The 21,973-nt window shown below is 44.1% G+C and overlaps 1 protein-coding gene across 1 annotated transcript in view; it reads left to right on the plus strand.

Moving 5' to 3' along the window:
- Positions 1 to 523: 523 nt before the first annotated feature.
- The window catches only part of RALY (RALY heterogeneous nuclear ribonucleoprotein), a 69,006-nt gene continuing 47,556 nt past the window's right edge, over positions 524 to 21,973 (plus strand). The window contains exons 1-2 of the mRNA XM_015413390.1: positions 524 to 542; positions 1,814 to 2,077. Coding sequence (XP_015268876.1) covers positions 1,822 to 2,077 — 256 coding nt within the window. The 5' untranslated portion in view covers positions 524 to 542; positions 1,814 to 1,821. The remainder of the gene's footprint in view (positions 543 to 1,813; positions 2,078 to 21,973) is intronic.

The following is a 21,973-nucleotide window of genomic DNA, read 5'->3' on the forward strand; positions in this document are numbered from 1 at the left end:
GGTAAAATTCACTAGATGGGCGCATATAATCTGTGGGCTGACTCTGGCCAACAGAACCTAGAAGAAAGCTAGGAGAGTAGGGGAACACCTAACTCAAGCGACAGGAAGGTGTTAAACACCATTTTCTTGTCTCCCTGATAGGCTGCAATGATATGCGACAAGAACCTTGAGCTGTAAGAATGTATGCCTTCCTTTACATTCGTCATCTCCCTACTCCAGCCTTCCAAGAGGAGTATCTCACAGGGCAGGGATCTGGAAAGGCAATCTGAAAGACAGTTGAGGGGGCAGTGATAGTCTCTTATCTGGGGTGCTAAAAATGGAGCACACCCTTTTAATGTAACACCAGTACAATTCCTGTCTCATCCCAAGCCCTTCTTTGTTTAGGATTCTGTTTCTGGAATTCTTCATACTATGGTAACAATCTAGAAACATTCCTGTGATGTCACTGCTCATTATGAAGACTTCTGAAATGTTGGTCCCATGCATATTGGGAAGGATGGGAGAGTAGATTGTTCCTTGGATCACTAGGCTACAACTTGAAGGTTTGCTCTTTACCTGTCCTCTCTATTTATTATTTTTAAACATTAAAAACTTCCTTTATGTTATTAAAATAACATTCAGAGTGGCTTTGGACACTAAAAACAGAACAAAAATTAGTTGCTGTAGATTTTCCGGGATGTGTGGCTGTGGTCTTGGCATTGTAGAACCTGACGTTTCGCCAGTAACTGTGACTGGCATCCTCAGAGGGATAACACAGAAAGATGGAGCACAAAACATTACACTTTTCATAAAAACAGCAGCAGCCAAAACAAAAGCCAACAAGTAAAAGAGCAATTTTTTTTAAAAAAACCAACCATCTGAGGATATGTGCTTGCACACAAAAGCTTATACAGTGAATAAAACTTTGTTGATTTTAAAGGTGCCACCACTGGACTCAAACGTTGTTCAGTTACCAGCACTGATACTGAATCTGCAACCATATTCAAAAATAAAGAGGTCAGGACTAGGGGATAAAGTCGTGAACAAAGAAAGTGTCATCTGCCCATTTTCATCCACTCTTCCAGTTTCTATAATGTAGAAAAGTCTATTCTGCACAGCAGGGGAGAAAGCTCAAAATGGCAATGAACAAGAGAGGCCAGAGTTGCTTACGGTGCAATCCTATGCAGAGTTACTCCAGTCTAAGCCAATTGCAATCAGTGGATTGCATGGCCAGTCTCCTGCTTCATCAGCGGATTTAAAGGTAAAGAGTAAAATCTCTAGCTTTCAGCCTACTTAACACCATTTCCTCTTACTCAGCAGAAAGGAAACAAACGAAAGAGGGAGTTAAATCTCTGTGACACTTATTGGACCTCTTTCTAAATAAACACTGTCTAGAGCTCTAATGCTGTAAACCTCAAGTTAGAGCTGGGTCTTTTCAGAGCCCTGGCAAGGTTTCCCCCCACAATAGCTGTGTGAGTCTTTAAGATGGCACAAAACTGTTGTTTTTTAGGTTCTGTCATTTATTGCTGAGTGGAATCTGTCTGACAAATGGAGTATGTTCATTGTTTTAATGTTTTATGTGTATTTTAGTTTTAATTGGTTTAATGATTTTGTTGGTTTTTATGGTTTTTATTATATGAGGGCGGAAAGGCAGGGTATAAATCTTATAAATAAACAAATTCAATATACCATCTTTATTTTCACCAATCCCAAACCCGCTGAATTGTCTGCTGAGTTGGGGTCATCTTTCCCCATTCCACCTTTTATGGCCCCCATCAGATGGTCGCTGTAGAGTGTTCCTGCCTTGCTGACCCTCCCTGTCTTTGATTCTCAGGTGTCAAGATGTCACTGAAAGTGCAGACAAGTAACATCACGAACAAGAATGACCCCAAGTCTATCAACTCCAGAGTCTTCATTGGAAACCTTAACACAGCAGTGGTCAAAAAGTCAGATGTAGAGACTATCTTCTCCAAGTATGGCAGAGTGGTGGGCTGCTCCGTTCACAAAGGCTATGCATTTGTACAGTACTCAAATGAGAGACACGCACGGGCTGCTGTCTTGGGGGAAAATGGAAGAGTGCTCGCTGGGCAGACGCTAGGTAAGGACTTCTTGCATCCTTTCTCAAACATACCTGTAAGAATTTTGCCTGTGCATTTTACAAAGAAAATATCTCAGAAACCTGACGGTCTTTATGGAATTGTGGGAACAACCTTTCTATGACAGACAGAGCTGACTGTCCCTTGGTGGTGCTTTTCTCACTGAAAGCTGTTCTCTTAATAATGTAGAACTTCTAGTAGAAAAAGGAGACACCGTGAACGATGGTTTCAAGCCTGTTTTGAGAGCATCCCAGCCTTGAAGGCATGAAGCTCTCAGGAAAGCTCTAAATGAATGTGCTTGAAAAAACCAACAATCTCAGCTAAAGAGTTCTACAGCCCCAATGAGAGTCCTAAAAGGACAAGCCTGAGGAAGCTCTGCAGCCTCAGCTAAAAAGCTGTGCATTCCCCAGAAAGCTTTAAAAGAACATTATGGAAGACGCTGCCCAGTCTGTTAGGAGCGCAGCAGTCCCTGAGACAGCCAATTCACAGTAGCTTGGAGGCTGCGCAGCCCATTTAGTCAAGGCTGTGGAGATTCCCCAAGAATGTTACTTCAGGGCCAGCCTGGAAATCCAATGACCCCCAAGGAAATCAATGGACAAAGCTCAGAAGCAAGGCTCATTGTATCTAAAACTGAGTTGTTTTGAGTAGGAATGTTTTTGATAGAAAAGAGACCCCTTAGATCTTATACAACTGCAGAATGTTCCCTTTATTACATACAAGCATTTGCTCTATGAGCTAAGTGCCAAAAGCTACCTTGGACCACTAGGAAAGGTGAGGTATAAATGTTTTAATAAATAAATAAATAGAAGTTACAGTTATTGTGAGCAAGGATGTCAAAAGCCCATCTTAAATAGCAATTGCCCTCTTTGGGCTACAAGTAAAGATAGGAAATGAAGGAACAAATATTTGATTAGGCAGCACTCTGCTGAGGTTTAAAAAAAAATATTAATCTGTAACCAACCCAAAATAATTAATTCACCACTTATTACTGGCCCCACCACCCAAAAACACCAGATACCAAGTGAAACTAGGGTTTCTTAAAGTTTTAATAGCTGAACAGCAACTAATTTACTTATTCTCATCTCTTTAGTGTGAGTTCCCTAAGAGGCTACCAAAGAGTTGCCAGCAGTTGGGCATCACCCCAAATTCAAGGCTGGACCAATAAATTAGCCACTCCCCACTTATCATAGCCTTCACACCCAAACATGCCAAGGTGTGCTGACAACTTCCCCCTATGGTGATCAGCATGTCATCTCCAGCATGGATGTCCAGCACTGAGAGAGTTCCATTCCTAGGCCTGGGACCAGCCATGCCTCAGTATCTGGTTTAGTTCCCACTCCCCCCTGCAAAGATACCTCCGGATGCTTGCCAATATAATACACCTCAATCATCCAACCTGCACTAATCCTGCTACCTCTCCTGGCAGAGTTTAAACATGCAGAGGAATGGAGCACCAACTGTTCAAAGAAAATAACTTCGTTTATTAAAGAAGAAATAAACTCTGATATACCAGAGGAGAGGGAGAGAGGCTTAACTAAATGACTAACTGCTGTGAGAGACAGGAACAAAGGAGGAGGGCTCAGTTGGAGCAGGAAGTCTCCAAAGAGCCAATCAGGAGACAGGAAGGAAAAATGTTGAAATTGTGGGAAGTCCCTAATCTAGCTATGCTAACTGGCAGTCCTTCAGCTGTCCCCTATAGGCTGTTCTTCTGATCTTCTTCAGGTAGGTGCATTATAAACCTTGTATATTCCAACAGTCTCTAGCCAGGACCCCTTTTTCTGCTAACACAATTTGCATGGGGGAAAGTGGGATGGTGAGTAGGGTTGCCAGCTCCAGGTAGGGAAATTCCTGGAGATTTGGGGATGGAGCCTGGGGAAGACAGGGACCTTGGTTGGGTACAATGCCATACAGCCCATCTTCCGAAGCATTTATTTTCACCAGGGAAACTGATCTCTATTTATTTATTTATTTATTTTTCGCATTTATACCCCACCCTCCCCAATGGGCTCAGGGTGGCTCACAGAGACAAGGAAAAGAAAACCCGAGCCATAATTAAAACATATGATACATAGTAAAAACATCCAATATTAAAACAGTAAAACAGTGGTGCTCAATCAATAGTCTGGTTAACATCCACCCCCACACATACTTTAGCCAAGGTCCATGCCCAAAAAGCTCTGCACACACTTTTGGGGCAGATATTCAGCCCAAGTTTGCTCAGAAGCAAGGATGCCTGGATTTTTAAATTTTCCCATCTTTACAGTCTCCCTGAATTAGGGATGCCAGCCTCCCCAGGTTCCCTGCCGATATGGGACTATTTTCACAGCTTTCCAACTCCAAGAAACAGGAGAGAGGGGTTTTGGAGGAAATTTGTTGCTCAAAAACCATTCCCTGAGGGGCTCCCAATCCCGACAGAATGTTTGGATGCAGAAACGTGCAAGCAGTAATTTCCAACCCTGGAGCAAAGATCCACTTTTGTGCACATTGTTAACTGAATTTTTAAAATTGTACAAAGACAGAAGTGTGCGATCAGGCTTTCCAAATGCCTTGAGAGCACGATGGATTGATCAGACATCCAGAAATGGGGGGTGAAAGCACTGACATCTGTAAAGATGGGACTTTCTCTGGTGTCAAATAACTCAGACTCCAAGATGGGTGAGAACGGGGTGCTGATCACTGGGGGATGGGAGACAGATGCTGCTGTCTGAACCTGCATTTTAAATCTGCATGGCAACAGCAACGACATCAGATCAAACAGCTCGTCTGTTCACAGCCCTTGTCTGCTTTAATTTGCACCCAGCATAAGGCCATGTATTATTTGGCCCAATGTGGATGCTATTGGGAAGCTAGTGTATCCCCCCCACCCAGTTCCTCACAGCATCATGAAAACCCATGTACTGTAGTGGTTAAAGTGTTAGGCTAGGTTCTGGGAGACCTCTGTTCAAATCCCCACTTGTCCATGGAAACTTGCTGGGTGACCTTGGGCCAGTCACACACTCTCAGCATAACCTACCTCACAGGGTTACTGGGAGGATAAAATGGAGCAGAGGAGAACAGTGTCAGCTGACTGGGTCCCCATTGGAGATAAAGGCAGAATATAAATGAAGTAAATAAATAAAATGAATCATGGTGCTTCCATGTATCACCTGGGTTTTCCTTATCTTTTCTATAGTCTTTCCCAAGGCTGCTTTGCTGCAGTGTTTTGGGAAAGCTCCCAATAAGATCTTGAAATTACTACTGTGTGGGTAAGAAAGTCTGGATTTTCTTGTCCCACACACATAGCAGCTGCTTCTCATTCCCTAGACTCATGACAGCCATTCCCCCACAATGTATCAATGGAGAGGAAAGCCATTTCAAATGAAGTTGAATGAAATTAATAAATAATTTTGAATGGGTTTTTTTGTAATGGTAATTTGCATGTTGCTCTAAAGGTATGGGGGGCTTTTCAGGATCTTTTTAATGGTAATTGACATATTGATATAGATCAAGATGGGCAGCCATGTTTGTCTGGCTGTAGCAGTTTGGTGTAGTGGTTACGTGCGTGGACTCTAATCTGGGAGAACCAGGTTTGATTCCCCACTCCTCCACTTGCAGCTGCTGGATGACCTTGGGCAAGCCATAGTTCTGTCAGAGCTGTTCTGGAAAGAGCAGTTCTCGAAAGAGCTCTCTCAGCCCCACCTACGTCACAGGATGTCTGTTGTGGGGAGGGGAAGGGAAAGGAGTTTGTAAGCCGCTCTGAGACTCCAAGTGAAGAGCAGGGTATAAATCCAATCTCCATCTCCTCCTCCTCCTCCTTCTTTTTCTTAGCAAGAGTCCTGTAGCACCTTAAAAACCAACAAAATTTGTTGTGGGGTATGAGGTATCTGAAGAAGTGAGCAGTGGCTCACAAAAGCTCATACCGTGCCACAAATTTTGTTAGTCTTTAAGGTAGTACTGGACTCTTTCTCTTTTCTACTGACATATTGATATATATGACAAGCAGTGGGTTAAAAAAGCCCAGGGGAAAAGGACCCATCCCACTAGCATAGAGGGTTGACCACCATGGGAACTGGGAAGATGCAGGAGAACCGTGCCATCTGGAAACCCCATTGCTACTGTGCTGCATTATCAGCCACAGCAACAGCAGTGCTTCCAAAGGAAAACATTGGCATGTGGAAAAGGACAAGATTAAAGTATTCTCATTGTACAGCTTTTCATGCTGACAGATGCAAAAAATAAATAAATGAAGCAACACCATAAGTGTTCTAAGTACAGCTATCAAGTGAGACCTCAAGTAGAGCTATCAACATTTAGAGCTATCTGCCTATTAACCCATTAGTCAATTAATTGGTTGATTAAATTTAAATACATATACATATTAACAAAACCTTAGTATCTCCAAATGGGATGTGTACTGAAGGCAGTGCAAGATAGTTTACAATATAATAAACTAGTGACTGTTCATGGTTGTAAGACCATCTTTTTATTCCCTGCTGCAGAAACACTCCAAAATCTTTAATCACCTTTAAAAAATTGGCCAGTGGCTATCTGAATCAACAATTAAAGCTTTTCCTCCCCAATTAAAGCTTTTGTTGATTAATCCATTAACTGCATTGATTTCAGTTTGCAGTACAGTTGCCAACTCCAGCTTGGAAAATTCCTGGAGATTAGGGGGTAGCACTCGGGGAGGGTAGAGTTAGGGGGGGAGTAAGGATGCTCAGCAGGGACGTGATGTCATAGAGTCCACCCTCCAAAACTGCCATTTCCTTGAAGGCAACTCATCTCTGTAGTCCAGAGATCAGTTGTAATTCTGGGAGAACTTCAGACCCCACCTTGGGGCTGGTGACTCTAGTTTGCAGAGCTGAATTAAAGCTAGTTAGCAGAGCTAGGTGAAGCAGGGTTGGGTCTGCTTACCTATCCACAGGCTTCCTGTGCAATTCTTTGCAAATAATCTAGTGTGTTTGCTGTAGACCTGCTAGAGGTTTTCCTGGAAGAAAAACAGATGTTCTACAACCAGGTGTCCGGGTGTTTTTGTTTAGTGTTTTATTTTCTGCAGTGAAGCCTCTTGCTGCTGAACATAAAGCCCGGAAGTGATTATGATGTTTGCTGTAATGTACACTACAGCAGCACTGAGGTCCCAAATCAAATTAGGCACCTAACGCAGTGAGCTCTTTGCAAAACACAAAAGACTTATTCACAGGGCTTTGCTTCCATGTTATCAAACCACATCCGAACATGTTCACCTATTAACAAAAGCAACCCATCCATTGCATTGCCACGAATGATCACACAGACCAGTGAGGGTTTTTTAATCACAAACTACTCAGCTTGCAATGTGAGAACATGGTAGAAAATCTACAAGATTTCCTGAGGGATAATCCTGATTACCTCTAGTGAAAACATAATGTGTGAACAAGCTCACGGTGCAATACCCTTCCTGCTGGATCATCTTCTTTCCTTTTAGCTTTGTTATCATGTAAATGAAAGAGAGTTATGGACCCAGCAGTTTTACACTGTGAATGAGCTCATCTTTAATCTATTGGTTGATATTGCATTATGTTGTAACACAAAGCCCTTGCCACTGTTTGAATCAATGAATGAATGGAAACCTCTAACCCAGATCACTTTTATCCTTGGAAATGCATTATAGTTCAGTAGTAAATCAAATGCCTACATGTGTAAAGTCTACTAGTGCCCAGCAGCAGAACCCAGTGCCAACTTACTAGTGTCGAGAAGAAGAACCCAATGCCAATGAGGCAGCAACAGAACTAGCCAATGTCACACCAGAGAATTCAAGCAGGGTTTTTAAAAAAAATGGGCAGAAACAAGGGCAGTAAAAGCCCAGCAGAATGCTAAAAAAAGGCAGGCTGGGCAGGCACTTTTGCTAGGCCACCTGAACCAAAGCCAGTCCAATACACAGAAGCCCAGTAATGGTGAGTTGGCATTTGCCACAATGGCACTGGGTTCTGCTGCTGGGCACTAGGAAGTTGGCACTGGATTCCGCTACTGGGCAGCCACTACTGCACTGGGTCTGCTGTCCTGCAACCCACCCACCCCGGCTTGGATTGTGATTCTGTGCTTGACAACAGTTCTCTTGAGCTGGAACTTGCCACAATGCCACAAGGTGCTGCTGCTGGGCACTAGGTTCTGCTGCTGGGTAGCCACTACTGCACTGGTTCTGCTGTCCCGTAACTTCCCCCCCCCCCGGCTTGATTCTGTGCTTATAACAAATAGCAACCACACTGTGTATAATTACAATGAAGAACAAAAATAAATTTTCCATGTTTATTTATTATTACAATTATAAACAAATGGCTTATTACAAAATGAGGGAAAAATTAAAGTTGATACAGGTAGGAACCTCTGAAGACCATAATAGAAAAGCCAAAATGCATAACAAGATGCTGGATATATTAAGACAGTCTCCATAACCACCGTATGTCCACTTCACAAATGATCCAGTATCCTAGAAAAGGCCGGTCCCCACTTGGCCTCCCACTTCTCATGCAGCATCAAGCCTGTTTGTCTGCTGTGCAAAAGGCAGGGGAAGGGGAATGAGCCTGAACAGCGGCTCATCCTGGACTTACCCACCTGCTGGAACTCCACCTACACCATGATTGTGCATTTGGTGGAGCCGAAGAGTGCAGTGCAGGATGTCACCTCCCCCATGACCATCTTGCATGGGGAAGAGGAGTTCAGCATCAGCTCCAACAACTGACTGACCCTCTCTCAAATGATGCATGTCCTCAAGCCCTTCCAGGACACCACCACTGTGCACTGCACCCATACAGCCAGCCTGGGACAAGTCATCCCCCTGCTTCGAGTGCACTGGAGCTGGGCCCCAAGGGGACACCTGTTCTCCCACAGGAAAACAGAGGTTTCAGATGGGCATCACCACCAGGTTGCATTCTCTCTGCAAGGAAGGGGAGTACAAGCTGGCTTGTATCTATGACCCCCGGATAAAAGGCAGCATTGCTGTTCGGAATGCAGAGCTTGTGTAATGGAAGCATGAACTCTCCAAAGAAGTACGGAGGCTACAGGCCAGCAGACGTGACCAGAGGGAACAGTGGGTGGAAGAGGCTGGGGGGAGGACGAGAGGAGCCACAGCCCAGCACCTCTGCCTCCAAGAGCCCAATCAGAGAGAAGACTCTCTACTGGTTGTCAATGGTGAACTGAGAGGTCAACAGCGGCAGGGATGCCAGGTGTGCAATGGTGAAGGATTCAGCAGAGGGGATGGTGAGGGAGCCCACATCCACCAGTCCCCTGGAGTACATGTCATGCAAGGCTGCCATCTGACCTGACCTCTCTTGAGTGGCCATGAGACTCCTCTCCTGCCCTCCCACCAGTGTTCAGAGCAAGCGGGTGTTCTCCCACCTGGGAGACATTCTTAGCCCCCCCACACACACCTGGACCCAGCCAGGGTGGATAAGTTGGCCTTCCTCAAGGTCAACCTTCCCCTGCTGGGCTACCTCTCTCTCTCTCTGAACCTCACAGGGTAAGATCCCAGCCTCCTGTTATCCCCCTGTGAGTCCCCCCATTCCTCCTCTCCGGGTGATCCAACATGCAGCCTGTGGGTTGCGCCCTTGGTGCTTGGGTGGGAGGATGGCCACCTCTGCTGGGCGGGGGTGGGTTCCCTCACCCAACACCTGCCTCATGGAACAACATCCACCTCAGCAAACATCTGCCTCAACAAACATCTGCCTCAACAAACATCTGCCTGTAAAAGCAATCCACTGTTTGACTACTCCTGTCCATTGCATTTGTACAATTCACAACAGGTGATCTCTCATCTGTATAATGTGTTTAGCTAATGGTGAATAACCAGAAATTCCACCTATGGGTGGGCTGTGACCAGAGGATCTATGCGTTTGCACCTGAGGGGGCCTGGGAGTTGTGGACACACCTGGCTGGGTTCCAATGCTTGCCAGGGGTGCCTGCCAAGCTATTTTAGGGTTACTTTGGGGGGGCCCTGTTGGACATCTTGTCATGTCTGTCTTTTTATCATTCTGAACCTGCCTTTGGAGACTTTGGGGGTAGCCTGGCTGGATCAACAGGTGTTTCCATTCCTCTGCACAGTAGAAGAAGTAGAAGAATTCACCATGGTTGATGGGTGTGCTCTGGACCTGTGTGTTTCAGCCCTTGGGTGGGGCTGTGAGAGTTGTTAGCATGCTTCCCTTGCTTGTCTGGTGTGACTAGGGTGCCCACCAAACTGCCGTGGGGTTACTTTCAGAAGCCTCTGATGAAACTCTTGTCATGTCTGTTTTTCTGTCGTTCCCCCTCTGCCTTTGGAGGGGGGGCTGCGAGTGTAGGGGGGATGCTTGCCTTGTTTCCAGTGTCTGGCTGGGGGTGGTCTGCCCAAGTGAAGTTTCCTTGTGAGTTTGGTGTCACTGTCTTGTTCTTGAGCCATTCCAGAGACTCCTGTATCTGCAGCTGTCTTTTTCACAGAGACCACTGGGGGAACCTTTGGCGGGGGGTTCATAACTGGGACTCTGGAAATGTAATCTACTACCAACTTGGAGAGATTGTAGAGGAGTAGGTGGCAGGGTGAGGTTCCTCATGTGTTTGGTGTGTTAGCTTGCAGGGGGTCCATTCTATACACTTTTGAACCCGTGCCTTACATTCCCCCCAAAAGCACTTTCCTAGCTTTACCTTAGGGGCAGCAATGGCTCAGTGGTTAAGACGCTGATCTGCAGACTGGAAGGTCTGTAGTTCGGCAGTTCGAGACCCTAGTGCCGCGTGACGGAGTGAGCTCCCATCTCTGGCCTCAGCTCCTGCCAACCTAACTGTTCGAAAGCAAGAAAGTGCAAGTAGATAAATAGGTACAACTTCAGTGGGAAGGTAACAGCGTTCCATGCGCCTTGGTGTTTAGTCATGCCGGCCACATGACCACGGAAACGTCTTCGGACAGCGCTGGCTCTTCGGCCTTGAAATGGAGATGAGCACCGCAACCCTAGAGTCGGATTCAGCTGGCTTTCGAGCAAGGGAACCTTTACCTTTTTAAATAGGTACTGCTTCAGTGTGAAGGTAACAGCATTCTGTGAGCCTCAGCATTTAGTCATGCTGGCCACATGAACACAGAGAAGTTCTCAGACAGCGCTGGCTCTTCGGCTTGGAAACGAAGATGAGCACCGCCCCCTAGAGTCGGATTCAACTAGCTTTCAAGCAAGGGAAACCTTTACCTTTAGCTTTACCTTAGTTCTTTTGGGTTTGATGCAGTGGCACTGGTTCTGATGGGCTTGCAAAAATACCCCCCAACTTCACTTTCTACTACATAGATTCTCTGGGACTTTGATTCTGTTCTGCTGGGCTTCTATTGCCCTTCCTTCCTTCCTTTTTTTTTTTTTTTTGCTGTTTTTCCTCCATTTGAAACCATGCAGGATGGGGGCATCTTCTTTGAGGGGGCTTAACTGGACCCCATAAATCCAGTCATCACCAAAATTAAAGGGCAGGTAGAGGAGAGTCAGCCAGAGATCCCCTGAAAGTTTGGCGTCTCTAGCTTGCACAGGATCCATTCTATATACTTCTGAACCTGCACCTGCTATTTCTCCAGAAAGCACTTTCCCGGGGGCACCTTTTTGGGGGGTCTCTAACTTGGACTCTGTAAATCCAATTGTCACCAAGCTTGGACAATCTCCTGTGATCCCCTGTGAGTTTGGTGTCTCTAGCACGCTGGGGGGGGCATTCTACCATGTCATGCATTTCACAAACTAAACCAGTTCATTTAGAACCAAAAGGTTTGTGACAGTCCATGGTTCGCAAACTGGGCACACCATGAACTACGAACCAAACAACATTTTCCTGGTTCATGCCCATCCCTACCAACCACAACCCATTCAGTCACTGTGTTCACTGTGAGACTGGTTGATAGTTGTTGAGATCTCCTGGTAGGTTTCTAAGCAGATGCACTACAGCCTGTTTAAAGGCTGGGGTAACCACCTCCTCTCTCAAGGAAGCATTAACTACCTTTCGGACCCAGTTAGCCAACCCTCCCAGTAGATTTAAGTTGCCTGCAAGAGGTCATGAAGGGTGGTAGGCCTCAAGCTTCCAAGGATCCTGTCCACATCCTCAGACTGAATAAAGTGAAGATATCTCACACATAAATTGGCAACCTGTTACCATCTGACCTTGTCACTGCTAATGTAGAGTTCAAGCTGGAATAGATGTGAGAGATTTCATCTGCAAAGTACTGAGCAAAATGGCCACAATTTTGCTCCTAACAGGCCTCTGACCACAAGAACAAATCCATTGGCCTACACCATGCAGACACAATGGTGGCAGAAAAGTATTGTTTCTTTGTCACCATTACAGCCACAGAGTAAACTTTACAAGGAGCTTTCACCCACGTCTTATCAGATTTGTTCTGAGTCTTCCTCTAGTATCATTCTAGCCACTATCTTGTCATTTCATTGCCCACAGCCCCTCAGTATATCAAAGTTCTATCTGGGCTCTAACACTTGAGAGAGGGTATCAGGAGCAATTGTGTCAACCACCCAGGTCATTTCCCCAGCCATATCAACAGGAAAATCCCCTAGAACCATCAATAAGCCATTTAAATCCACCTGGCTCTATAAGTGGATCATTTTAATAGATCCTTCACCCTTGAACAGTCTTGGGTACCCCTGTATGTCTAAACCCAAGCAAATAATGATATGTCCTGTCATCAGATCCTCCACCCTCGGATTGCATTCATCCCACCCAGAACATAACATCAGATCAAGAGTGTGACCTGCACAATGTATACAACTAATACTAATACAGGCCTTTGGTCGTCATGAAGGCCATGAAATCTTGAGCCACTCCTGACAAGATAGCCATGGCATGAATGTTGACGTTCCCCAGGACAACCAGCCTAGGCAGCCCCAAGATCACTTCGGTCAGCTAAAGCAGTGAGACTGTAGGTGGGTAGGTAGTACACCAACTGAATCCCATTCCTATCTTTCAGTTCCAACATTAGTTACAAATTCTCAAAATCAGAAATGTCCTGGATGGGCCACCATGCTGGGGGATAGAATCCTTATAGACTGCAGCGACACCACCTCCTCACCCACCAGACTTGGGACACAGGAAAGGTTAACCCCTCCTCCCTCCCCTAGCCAAGTCTCAGTGATAAATGCCAGGTCAGCCCTCTTATCCAGGAGTAAATCCGGGATGGCTGCTGTTTTTTCCTGTGACTGACTGACTTGGCATGTAGCAGCAGGATTTTATAGCCTGGTGGGTTTTTGATATGATCACCAACATCACTGGGGCTTGAAGAAGAGCCAGAAAGGGCAACAGGGTGCAGATGTCTGTTGTTCAGCAGAGAAAGCCCTTTGATTAGGAAATTTGAGCCCATAGTTTAAATGCAGCACACAGACTTTGCATGCACAAAGCCCTAGGCTGAATCTTGGGCACTTCCAGTGAGAGGATCTGCAAAAAGCTGTGCCAGAGAACTTCAGGAGAGCTAATATAGCTGTTTGCAAGTTACAGTCTAGGGACAGCAAACACAAGTGAAAGGAAGCAGGATCGTACCTGCTGATCCAGCTCCCACATGCATTCACTCTAACATGTGCCAGTCATGTATGCTCATATCCATGATTGTGGGACCCTGTATTTACCAGGATTTTGGAATGTACAGATAAGGCTATATCTACACATACAAGTTGTCCTTTACAAACTATATATAAATATATATATGGGGGTGGAGGGTGGAGACATGATCACACTTTCTACAATGCGGATTTGCTCTCCCTTAGCTAAAGTATAGATAAACCTACCAGTTAAAATCAAAGCCTTAGCAGATATAACAACTCTTATTGGTATTTCATAGGGAAGACAAGTTAGCACAGCCACTTCCTGTTCTGAAGCAGGATTGCAGGGAGCACACTCAGTCAAGATGGAAACCTTCCCCCCCCCCCAAGAAAGTCTGGTGCTGCCAGTCATACAGACTGCATATCTTATGATGATCCTGCAATGATAACTGTCAGGTAGCTGAAGCACTTTTCCAATGTCCTATATATTCCAGGGACTGGATGTAACCCTAATGTGCCCAAAGGAATCAACTAGGTACACTGCATCTACACCAAGCAATATGTCATATATTTCAGCACCATTCCCTTGCCATTATGCAACAATAACATCTATCCACTTTGGTGTACAGCTCTGAGTAGCCTGCAGTCTGGAAGGCATAATGTTCATATTGGCCCTGAGTATAAAATAATGTGACTGTCACCCATTAGTAGAGCATCCACTTTGCATGCAGAAGATCCCACGTTCAAATTCTGGCCTCTCCAATTGAAAGGATCAGGTAGTAGTTGATGTGAAAGACCTTGACCTGAGACCCTGGAGAGCTGCTGCCAGTCAGAGTAGAGAATACTGACATTGATAGACCAGTGGTCTGGCTCAGTGAAAGGCAGCTTCATGCATTCAATGCATTTCTGTATTTTGGCCTGGTACATTTTGATCACTAACTTTACATACATGTTGCAGTCTGCAGCTGCTGACATATTGTAGCACTTAAGGCAGCTGTGTAGAAGAGTGACAGAGCTTGTGCCAATATTACCTGTTTTCCTGAAATGAACTGTTTCTAGCTGCAACCTTTTTGTGCAATGCTTTGAAATGTCACCTGCTGAGAAGCTCTTGTTGCCAGGTATAAACTGAGAATTGTTGTTGAAGATAGCGCTTTCAATCAGAAATTGGCATTTTTGATCTCCCAGGAGGTGGTGGCAATATGGAAGGCAACAGGAGTGCTAGACACACCTGTGCAGAGGCACAAAACCTATTTCCATCCCGTGCAAATCTGGTGTAACAACCTGAAATTGGAATGTGAACATTTTGACAACTTTTTTTTTTAAAGGGAGATGTTGTTATTTACCTAGTGGCAATCTATTCTCAGGTTCTTCAAAACAACGCTGTTTTCTAGATGTCACCTTCTTCTGCCAAGCTGGAGAACTGAAATGTAGCTCCCTCTGCCACTTCTGGGCTAGGTGGCATGGGCACGCGTGTCATTTGTTTCCCCTGTAGTTATTGGCAGCTGATGGCATTGGAAAGCAATGGCTTGGATTCTTTAATTGTTTCCCACAATAAAAGGGCACTTCCCCTGGAAGAAAATTAGCCATTTTTGCCAATCCTTCCTCCTACTGCAGACCAGTGTTCCCTCTAAGCTGAGTTAGTGTGAGCTAGCTCACAGTTTTTTAGCCTCCAGCTCACACATTTTTGTCTTAGCTCAGGAAGGAGGGCTCCAGAGCAAACTAATTTATGCAACAGTCAAATCGCTCGCTCACAAGTTTAATGCCGGTAGCTCACAAAGTAGAATTTTTGCTCACAAGACTCCACAGCTTAGAGGGAGCATTGCTGCAGACCCCTACTTTGCCCTCTGAGGGTCCCTGTCCCCCATCCCCAGAACAAAATCCTGTAGGGATCAGTGGGCTGCCTCAGGAAGGGGAGGCAGGAAAGTCACGATCCATGACCTCTTCCACTGGTGGATTCAGGCCATTATGTTTGAGATGATACAACAATTCTAGGCAATGTTTCTACCGACCATTCATTAGACATGCCCTCAGAATTCATATTCTCCCCATGCTCAGGATATGAGCATCAGCACACTGGAATGCTTACCTTCAGGGGTCATTTCCTGCAGGCGCACACAGGCAGTAAAGAGCCCAGGGGGCGGGCACATGCAACAAGCCCCACCCCCTGCTCCCAGCAGCCCTCAGTCAGAGCAAGAAGCAGCCAGGTAAGTTGCAGAGCCCCCCCCCCCGGCCCCTGGGTCCAAACCAGTCCAGTGGCACCTTTAAGACCAAGTTTTATTCAGGTATAAGCTCTCCCTCCTCTGCGAGGACAGACCTGCACGTTCCCCCCCCCCCATAGCTAGCAATCCAAAACAGTCCAGTGGAGCCTGAGCGGTGGGTGTTGCCTTCTGACACACATTGCAGTGTGGCCTATGCAAATAACTTATGATAATGAGTTATGCTAATGAGATCCTGCACCTCTTTTTCTACGAAATGACCCCTGCTTACCTTTATCATGGGTGGAGGTAGCCATAGCCTTTGTGCTACTGTGCCCCCTACCATATTCCCTGAAAGGCTGGCTGGCACTGCTTATTGCATGTGAAAGTAGGTGACCATAGTCTGCTCTATTTCCCAGTATCTGCAAGTAAAGCATTACCCCTGCCTCCCAAGCCTAGTATGCACAGAGCCTCAGACCACTGAATAGCTCAGGCAGCCAGGACCCACATAGTTCTATTATATTGGAAAGCCTTCTGGATACCATTCAAATGGTGTAATGATTGGCAGAAATTAGAAACATTAAGCACAAAAAAAATCCAGTCATGATTATCCGGTTCCCAGCACCAGGGTCACACACATGTCTGCTAATGCTGTGTCACTCTTTCTGCCTCGGTCCATCCCACATCCCACTGCTTGGGAAACTGAAACCAAACAACAAGGCACCAGAAGAACTCTCAGACTGGAAGCCCTGGATGTCAGCCTGAACAGTTCTGCTATTTATGAATGGATGTTGTTTAGATCATATGTAAATTTTCAGTTGGACATCCCTACTTGCTAATAGTGAATGAAAACTGTAAGCAGTAATACTAGGCCTTTCTGCGCTGTGGGGACTGTAATTTGAGAGCCTTCTTCAGGACATGCAGCCTCCTTTAGGACATTTGTATTTCTTGTTGCAATAATACCAGGGACTACGAAATAGTTACCCCAGTTGAAGAAGTGATAAAAGTCTCTTGTTATATGTTATATGTTGTTGGGGGTAGTTGGGTGTTGTCTGTATGTATGTTTGTAGTATAAAAGGGAAAAAAACAATAAAAGTGTACCCTCGGGGACTTAAAAATAAAAAAAAGTTACCCCAGTCCAGTTGTGACACAGAAATCCAATCTACAGTCATTCTCAAGGAATAAATGATGATTTGTGGTAGTCATTTTCTCATGCAAAACAGAACAAATGGGGGGGGGGGAGTGGTAGCTCATATATTTAGCTTGTATCCCAAGGCCAAGGTTGGCTCTTAAATGTTCAGAAGACAAATAATATGCAATTCTTTTTCTCCTTCTGTCATCAAATGGAGAAGAACTCAGGCCTCTGTGCTGATTGGTTGCTGATGTTTGAAAATATGGAGGGAGTGGTTGAAAGAGAGTTGCTCAGCAATCTGTGATTAGAGGTAACTGAAAACAAATCCCTTCACTGGCCTTCCCTTCCTTCAAACTCTCATTCTGAAAAATAAAAACTTCAAAAATCTGAAAGGTTTCGTCATTAAGTAAATGATGGGAAACATAGCTATGTGAGGCACTTCAGCCCACACTGGTATCTGCTTTCTGGTCTGCACAGTCAAAGACATCCATGTTAATTTATTACATATATAATCCCAAATTCTGTGACAGCTAATTTCAAAAGAAATTTCCTTTATAGCTTCTCCACACTCAGGACAAAACAGCTGGCCTGCTTTTCCTTGCCCATATTAATGAAGTTCTGTAAAAATGTTATTGGTTTTGCATCAATTGCATGTAAATGGTATCTGTTCCTCATAGGACATAAAAGGCATAAAATAAAGCCATATAAGGACACAAAAAGTGGGAAATTGCCAATGAAAACAGACAAGATGAAAATGTTTTTCAGAACAATTCCCCCAAATTAAGACAACCAAAAGTACACATGGGTACATTTCTCCTTATTTCCCATGCTCACCCATGGATATATCAAGGTATGTGGAACTCAATAACTGAGCTAGAAAAGCAGATAGGGAATAATTGAGGGACACAGGAAGATAGAGAATAAAGAAACAGCTACAGTGTGACTCATGGAGATGCACAGAAAAAAGAGAGAGAGAGAGATGCAGATTTGTTTAATGAAATACTTCTCTGTATCACTATGGCCTGTTGCTCAGCTTGTTGGAAACCCCAAATGAAACAATGGAACTACCTCTGAGGTAAAACAGCCTGCCTTTTCTACATAAGTTCTTGTTGCACAGCTGAGAGAGTCATTGCTGAGAGAGTTCTTGAACTGTCTTGACCTGAACAGAGAAAGTTCCTCCCAAAGAATTGCCAAAGTTACCATTCTTGCATGCGTTATAGCATCTATTGAAATAGTATTGCCTTGTGAGCTGAGGAGCATGTGGATTTCTACACCATAGGGCCAACTCCATGACACACACAAAAAGAGAGTACTAAGTACCAGAGGGCTAAGAATGATTATAGAATGGATAAAACGGAATAATGGTGGTGAATATGATTCAAAATTTGCCAAAACATGAATAAGGTGATTGTAATTACAAAATTCAAAAAGAGAATAGCAATGATTAAGAACACTATCAAGGAGTATTTTTTACAATATTAACAATAACATTTATGTTAAATACAACTACAATGACATATCCCAAAAAAGTTGGCAGTGGAAAAAATACTGTAAGTAGACATATGCTATCAGGAATAATGAGCTTCAAAAGACACACAACAAAGACAGGATGCCAGCTATATTCCTGTTTCGATGCACGGATCTTCATCAGTCATGAGCAATGTGCAGGCTGATTTTGAAGACAGAAATTCAAAAGTTAATTGGTGGTGTGCAGTACGATGTAACTTCAAAGTACAATTATCATAGCTTCAATCTTCAATCACAGCGAGTCCTGGCCCCACTGGTGGACCTCCTGATGGCACTGGTATTTCTGGCCACTGTGTGACACAGAGTGTTGGACTGGATGGGCCTTTGGCCTGATCCAACATTGGCGTCTCTTATGTTCTTATGTTCTTCATCAGTCATGAACAACCTTGCAATAGTAAATCTGGAAGCCAGAGACTCAAAAAACAACTTGAAATGCATGGTGCTATGTAGGTTCAAAGACAAGCAATGTCGCTTATATCCAAAGGACTACTCTTGTAAGTGTTGTATGTTCACCATGGAACTCCATGACACAGCGAGGCCCACAGAACTTCCTGTCCCTCTCCAGGAGCCTGACAAGCCCGAGATGGCTGGGCCAGTTACAGAATCTGTGCTACGAGATGGCCACCCACAAGTGAGATATGTACCCTGGGATCTTTCCTCTCTGTGATTCCATGTTTGTAGTGCTTCACCCAAAATGGATCTTTTCAAGCTTCTCTAAACCTGGCAGTTCCCCCCCCCTTCCCGTTGTGGCACTGGCATCTCCAATCCAATGTGTCTGTCTTGGCTTTGAAAGAAAGGACATCTGTCATTTTTGATGCTGTATCTTTGTGCTGGCAATGTCCCAAAGTGTTCAAGGGAGCAGTAAGGACCATGTGGAGTGCTTTGTCAGGCATACGAACATTTTTCCTGCCTCCAGCTAGAAAAATCGGGACAGGAGGGTTCTTCACCTTTCCTTATGCTCCATTTCTGTCTAGCGGTGTCTTTGTAGTTGTAGTTACTTTGTTCCGTTTTCATGCAGACAGTGAAAATTGGTCACGCTGCTCTGTCCTCACGCTTCATGCATTCCCTTCCCTATGAAGGCTTAGGGCAGAGATTTTCTCAGCAGATCAGAAAAATCTGATTCTTCCCCATCACTGGAATTGAAAACTGTCCATGAGATCACATCAGGTGACTTCAGACATGCTTCTGCATCCAGCACATCTTTTAGATGGTGCCAAGGAACATGACAAACCTATGTGCCAATTTGGGGTGTTCGTTTTCTGCTAGGAAGAAGGCAACTTGTAATTGTTAACTAGAGGTATAGTTTTGTAAAATGCTAAATTCTTCATGAACAAGTCTTACGAAGGGATGTGCTGACCAGGTTTTAAGCATTTCATGTGTGTGTGCGTGTGTGTGCACAATAGAATTTTCAAATGAGATGCTAATGGTTTCTTACTTGCAATGGTGACTGCGGAGGGGCCATGGCTAAGTGGTGGAGCTGGCTGAATTCCCCAGAATTTCCAATTAAGAGAAAATAGTAGGTGATATAAAACACATCTGCCTCAGGCCCTGGAGAGCCATTTCCTGTCAGAGTAGACCCTAGTGACCTTGACAGACCTATGGACTGACTCAGTACAAGGCAGTATTAAGTGTGTTCATGATGAAATAGGACTATTGCCATAGAGCAGTGGCATTCTAGCAAACAGGTTCAAGGACTTAATTGGGCATTGAAAGCAGAAGGTAATTTGACAGTATTAAAATAAATCAGAGGGTCTCAACACTGCAGTAAGGAGTGTATTCAATGGGTAACACCTTCCCGTATTCAAATTAAGGCTGCAAGCTTTAATCGTGAGGTTAATCAGCTAAAATTATACATGATTAATCAGCGGTCATCCATTTAAATTGTTGGGTGCAAATTTTAACCAGTGGAACATTCCATTTTTTAAAGACTCTTTTGGTTAGAGTATGCTACTGTAACAAAGAACAAAAAAGAAAATGTTATGGGTAATTTTTCCTCCGAAGAGTGAGGGCTGTACAGCTCTAATATTGACCAAGAGTAGAGATCAGGACAGACCTCTGAGCATTCATATTCTTTTCCCTCTTTCATACCATTCATCTTCCTTTTCCTTTGTGAAAAGATTAGTATTATGCCTACATTCACACTAACCCTGATTACAAGAGGTAGAACCACATAAGCCAGGGAGGTGTTTTCAGCCCCTTAACCAGGAGTTTTCTTATCCTACAAAATCTCCTAAGGGTAATGGTACAAAAGTATTTTATATCACTGATTAATTGATTGATTAAAGGACATGATGGATCCACTGACAGACCTAGCTGAACAAGCTATCTTAATAGACCTTTTATATCTGCTACTTTTCACAAATGGGAAAAGGCCAGTATTCATTTGCATATGTTGATTTATCTAAAAGGTTCGCCAGTCATATCAACAAAATTACAGACATACAAGATCATCACCAGGTGGTAGCTCACACCAGAGAAGCTTTCAAAAATAATGTCCTCTCATTCCTCTCAATGTTGGAAAAGATGTAGAGAAGTGGGAACATTTGCCCACTGTTGGTGGCAGTGTAGAAGCATCAGAGCTTTCTGGCAAGATGTTCTAAACCAAATAAAACTAATCACAGGTTACGAAGTACCATTCAACCCATTTCCGTGGTCATGTGGCCGGCATGACGAAACACCAAGGCGTACGGAACGCTGTTACCTTCCCACTGAAGTAATACCTATTTATCTACTTGCAATTTCTTGCTTTCGAACTGCTAGGTTGGCAGGAGCTGGAACTAGAGATGGGAGCTCACTCCGTCATGCGGCACACTCGGGTCTCGAACTGCTGAACTACCGACCTTCCACAGCCTGAAGTTCAGCGTCTTAACCACTAATCTTTTGGGGCATCTGGAAATCAACAAATATACCAACATTCAGTCACGATTTGATCAATAGCCTCATAGTGGTTGCTAAAACATTGATAGCCTCTAAATGGAAATCAGACAAGGCTCCAACACGTACCAACTGGCTAAACAAAGTTTGGGATCACCTTATATTAGAAAAAATCACTGACCGTTTACTTCAATCAGACATCAGTCCTAAATCATCCAATTTTACGGAGAAATGGACCCTATTCATGAAATATATCTCAGCTTCGGATTCTCAACCCCAAAACTCTTTATACTTAAAATTACTAGACTACTAAACTTTACCTCTTTGACCATACTGCAGTGCCTAGTTGTGACATTGTTATGATATAATTGAATGGGACACACGCTATTACTTCTTTGCATTAGCTCATTTTTATATTTACCTAAACACAAGGGTGATAGGTACTAAATTAAGTTTGTTGACAACAAAGAAAAAAACTAGTACTATATTGTTTTACAAACTATGTATGCTGTTTATGCTATTCTGTAAGTTTAAAACTACTGACTATTACTTACTTTTGAGGAAAAAATTAATAAAAATCAGTAAAAAATAAATAAAAGGTTCATAAATAGTCATTGCCTAGTGTTCAATGTATATCAAAAAGGCTACATTTAATTTTTAAAACCTCTAGTGCCCAGAACAACT

The sequence above is a fragment of the Gekko japonicus genome, unplaced genomic scaffold, assembly GCF_001447785.1.
Source record: "Gekko japonicus isolate JY-2015 unplaced genomic scaffold, Gekko_japonicus_V1.1 scaffold79, whole genome shotgun sequence".
Lineage (NCBI taxonomy): Eukaryota > Metazoa > Chordata > Lepidosauria > Squamata > Gekkonidae > Gekko > Gekko japonicus.